This window comes from Phalaenopsis equestris, unplaced genomic scaffold, assembly GCF_001263595.1.
Source record: "Phalaenopsis equestris unplaced genomic scaffold, ASM126359v1 Scaffold000002, whole genome shotgun sequence".
Lineage (NCBI taxonomy): Eukaryota > Viridiplantae > Streptophyta > Magnoliopsida > Asparagales > Orchidaceae > Phalaenopsis > Phalaenopsis equestris.
Window position 1 is genome coordinate 58371314 of NW_018164444.1, and position 4294 is coordinate 58375607.

At 41.8% G+C, this 4294-nt stretch overlaps 1 protein-coding gene across 1 annotated transcript; it reads left to right on the forward strand.

Annotated features, from left to right (window-relative positions):
• The first annotated feature begins 391 nt into the window (after positions 1-391).
• Positions 392-3491, forward strand: LOC110034495 (CSC1-like protein At4g35870). Its single transcript, XM_020738754.1, has one exon. The coding sequence runs from the start codon at positions 492-494 to the stop codon at positions 2922-2924; it is 2433 nt and encodes an 810-aa protein (XP_020594413.1). The 5' UTR covers positions 392-491; the 3' UTR covers positions 2925-3491.
• Positions 3492-4294: the final 803 nt, after the last annotated feature.

Sequence of the window (4294 nt, forward strand, 5' to 3'; positions counted from 1 at the left end):
TACCGATGCTGAAACTACTCTTCTAGTGGACCTTTAATAAATGCTAAGGTTCTGGGTATGCTCTAACCATGATAGTGAATATAGCAACAGAGTTAGAAATTGGGTCACTAGGGTTTCATTTGTCATCCCCAAACCTCATAATTCTAAGTTCATCCGCCAACCTGCTTATGCCCAAGTGCGCTACAACTACAACCAAAATCATAAAGATGAAGTAGAGCCACAAAAGGATGAAACTGTGGATGCGTGGGTGATGTTAGTGCAAGGTCTTATATCAAGAATTGAATTAACCGTCAAGGCCAAGTTAACTTAGAAAACTAAAATCAACCATACAATTTAATAATACCAAAAAATTAGGTCTTTTGGGAGACCTTAGATAGAAACTAATAAAGAACAACCCGCAATGCTTCACCGAATGCCACCCACGCACCCTCGTCGCAAGCAGCTCAAAACTGCTTCCACATGAAGGAAACTCCCTCATTCTGTATCCTCTGATGCCCACCCCGCTCTCCTTCCCGACGGCCATGTCACCGACCGCCACAGGTTCCCTGTACGCTCCTCCTCCTTTCTTTCCCGATGCCGACGAACCAGCGGCGTGGTACGGCAACATCCAGTACCTCCTTAACATCTCCGCCGTCGGTGCTGCATCCTGCCTCCTCCTCTTTCTTTTCGTCAAGCTCCGCAGTGATCATGGCATCCCCGGCCCCGCCGCCCTCTTCACCAAGCTTCTCGCCGCCTACCATTCTACAGCTACCCAGATCGCACTCCACTGCGGCGCCGACGCAGCCCAGTTTCTCGGCATCGAGCGCTCAAGCTTCATTGTCTTGGCTTCTCTCTCCGTGATTGCAATCGTCTTCGCCCTCCCTCTCAACCTCTGCGCTGGCGATGCTCCGATCGTGGATCAGTTCACCCGCACCACCATCTCTCACATCTCCGCAGGTTCGTCCCTCATGTGGCTCCACTTCATCTTTACGGTTTTGGTTGTCGTTGTTGCGCACTTGGGCATATGTAGGATGGAGGATGAACTTAGAATTACGAGGTTCAGGGATGGCAGTGGAAACCCTAGTGACCCAAATTCTAACTCTGTTGCTATATTCACCATCATGATTCAGGGGATACCCAAAACCTTAGCATCCAGTAAAGGTCCACTGGAAGAGTATTTTCAGCACCGGTATCCTGGTAAGGTTTACCGAGTCATTGTACCATTTGATCTCTGCTCTTTGGACTATCTAACTACGCAATGGGATAAAGTCCAGAACGAGATTTCTATGTTAGAAGCTGGGGCAGATGCCAGAAGTGTGACTGATTGTGAAGATGATGGTTTGAACTTAGGGAGTGGCAGTCGTACGTGGAGAAAGTTAAATGCTGCGTGGGCTACGTTGGTGTCCATGTTGGGTTTGACGGATGAAGAGAGGTTAAGGAAGTTGCGTAACTTTAGGTTAGTGTTGGAGACTAAGCTGTTAGACTACAGGGAAGGCAGAGCTCCGGGTGCAGGGATTGCATTCATAGTCTTCAAAGATGTCTACACCACAAACAAGGCAGTGAGGGATTTTCGGACTGAGAGGAAGAAGAAGCCAATAGGTAGGTTCTTTCCATTGATGGAGCTTCAGCTTGGCCGGAGCCGTTGGAGAGTTGAGAGAGCTCCCCCAGCTACAGACATTTATTGGAACCACTTGGGCCTGAGCAAGCTCTCTTCAGGACTTCGTAGAGTGGCGGTGAACACTTGTCTTGTTGTTATGCTTCTGTTCTGTAGCTCACCCCTTGCAGTGATAACTGCCATGAAAAGCGCTGCAAGAATTATTAATGCGGAAGCCATGGATAGTGCAAAATCATGGTTTACTTGGCTTGAGGGCTCTAGCTGGTTTGCTGCTATAATTCTGCAATTCTTGCCTAATGTGCTTATATTTGTAAGCATGTATATAATTATCCCATCCGCACTTTCATATCTCTCGAAGTTTGAGAGGCATCTCACAGTTTCTGGGGAGCAGCGAGCCGCATTATTGAAGATGGTTTGTTTCTTTCTGGTGAACCTTATTCTATTGCGTGCTCTGGTCGAGTCCTCACTCGAAAGTGCGCTACTCCGAATGGGGAGATGTTACTTGGAAGGTGAAGATTGCAAACGTATCGAGCACTATATGAGTGCATCATTTCTGTCCAAGTCTTGCCTTTCTTCTCTTGCATTTTTGATCACCAGTACTTTTCTTGGAATATCGTTTGATCTGCTTGCACCAATACCATGGATAAAGAAGACTTTAAGGAAGTTTCGCAAGAACGATATGCTTCAACTGGTGCCTGAGCAGAATGATGATTGTTCCATGGAGAAGAACCCTGAAGAGAACGAGAGTGATAATTTAAGGACGCCTCTCATGTCTGAGAGACAAGATAGTTCAGTTCTGAATGGAATTGATGGGCATGACCTTTCAGTCTACCCTATTAATAGAAGCTTTCATGTGCCCAAGCAGATGTTTGACTTTGCGCAGTACTATGCTTTCAATCTTACAATATTTGCCCTGACCATGATCTATTCGTTGTTCACTCCACTTGTGGTTCCTGTGGGCGCCTTTTACTTCGGTTATCGTTTTATAGTCGACAAATACAACTTCTTGTTCGTGTACAGAGTTAGAGGCTTCCCAGCTGGAAATGATGGGAAGTTGATGGACAGGGTCTTGTGTGTCATGCATTTCTGTGTGATATTTTTTTTGCTGGCGATGCTATTGTTCTTCTCGGTCCAGGGAGATTCCACGAAGCTACAGGCTATTTTTACCCTTGGTTTGTTGTTCTTTTATAAGCTACTGCCTTCCAAAACTGATGGGTTTCAGCCATCCATTTTAGAAACAATGCAGACTGTTGATAGCTTTGTTGATGGTGAAACAGATTACGAAGTGTTCTCAAGACCTGAATTTGATTGGGATTTATATCAATCTTGAGGCAAAGACATGCCTCGTTGGTGTATGACTAGATATGTATTAATTGTCGTTTTAAAAGTTAATTTTTCATAGCATCTAAATTCTTTAATGCTGCAACACAAGCTCATCCCATATGTTTGCTGGGCGCAATATAAACTAAAGTTCTCCTCCATCGTGGGATTTGAACTTCTCTTGTTCCTTGAATCATTCTTAGCTTAAAGTTCTCAGTTTTGGAATCATACTCTTATGGACAGATTTAAAAAAAAAAGAATCAGCAGTAATACTGTCTTCATCACGTGATCTTTCACAAGCCGGTAGTCTGCATGCATCGTGCGGCCTTAATAGCGCAGTAGATATCTTATGGGAAGAGGGGTTGGTCGTTTAGTTGGTCATCTACCTCGAGGTTATTGCATTCCAATGCCCTTGTGTCTAATCTCCTTTTGTTTTAAAATTCAATACGTCAGATTTATTGTGATTACTGCATTTATTCCTCATTCCCATCTCTTTCGTGTTACATATTCGATAACTCCTGACATGGAGGTAAATGTTTTGGGAATGCTTATCTTAGAAGTACATCAACTTAATATCATTTATTTACTTGATTTGTGCTGAAATTATTACTTTTGCCCCTTTTTTTTTCTTTTTATGCTATTGATATACTTGAAAAAACCAGTCCTCTGCAATTGCTTGGATGCTGTCGTACTCATGTTAGATATTGAACTGGTTGCTGTGTTATGTTTGAACATTCTATTATAATTTGAATCAGAGTATTCCACCAAAATTGTTGTGTTAACCTATTATAATAGGAAATATTTTTCTTAGGGAAACTGTGTTCATTTTGAGCTTGTGCAGTACAATCATTAGCAAATATTATGCTATAATACAATGCAACTATGTGAATCGCTGGTTAATAGTGCAAAAGAAGTTTAAATGAGGCATCGTTGTATTTATGTCCATTAACCTTATAGTTGGCATATTGTAACCACTGTATATTTTTATTTGTTGGTAATTGATCGATGAAACTGTGGTGTTAGATATTCTGTTATTGAGAGTTTACTGGTATAAATGGACGTCTTAAGCCTGTGTGAAACTACTTGTGTTAGAAGTTTATCATTCTAGGGCTTTTAAAAATAATTTTAGCCGTCTCAGATACATTATTTTATAAGTTTATTGTAATTATCTATTTTAAATGAAAGTGACGCTTAGAGGTGATCAGAACAAAGTATTTGTGCAAGCTATTATCAGGCAAAGTTTTATTGTTGACTATATAAGCTTGTGTAGTCATGTGATTGAAAACCATCCTTTTAATTATTTTGAATTATTTCTCTTGCAGACTTCTTCTGCACCTTTATGATCTTTAGTGGAAAAATTGTTGTTTGATGAAAGCATTT

Bases quoted from the DNA above. Each gene is read 5' to 3' on its own strand.
- LOC110034495 (XM_020738754.1), top strand. From the start codon at position 492: ATGCCCACCCCGCTCTCCTTCCCGACGGCCATGTCACCGACCGCCACA.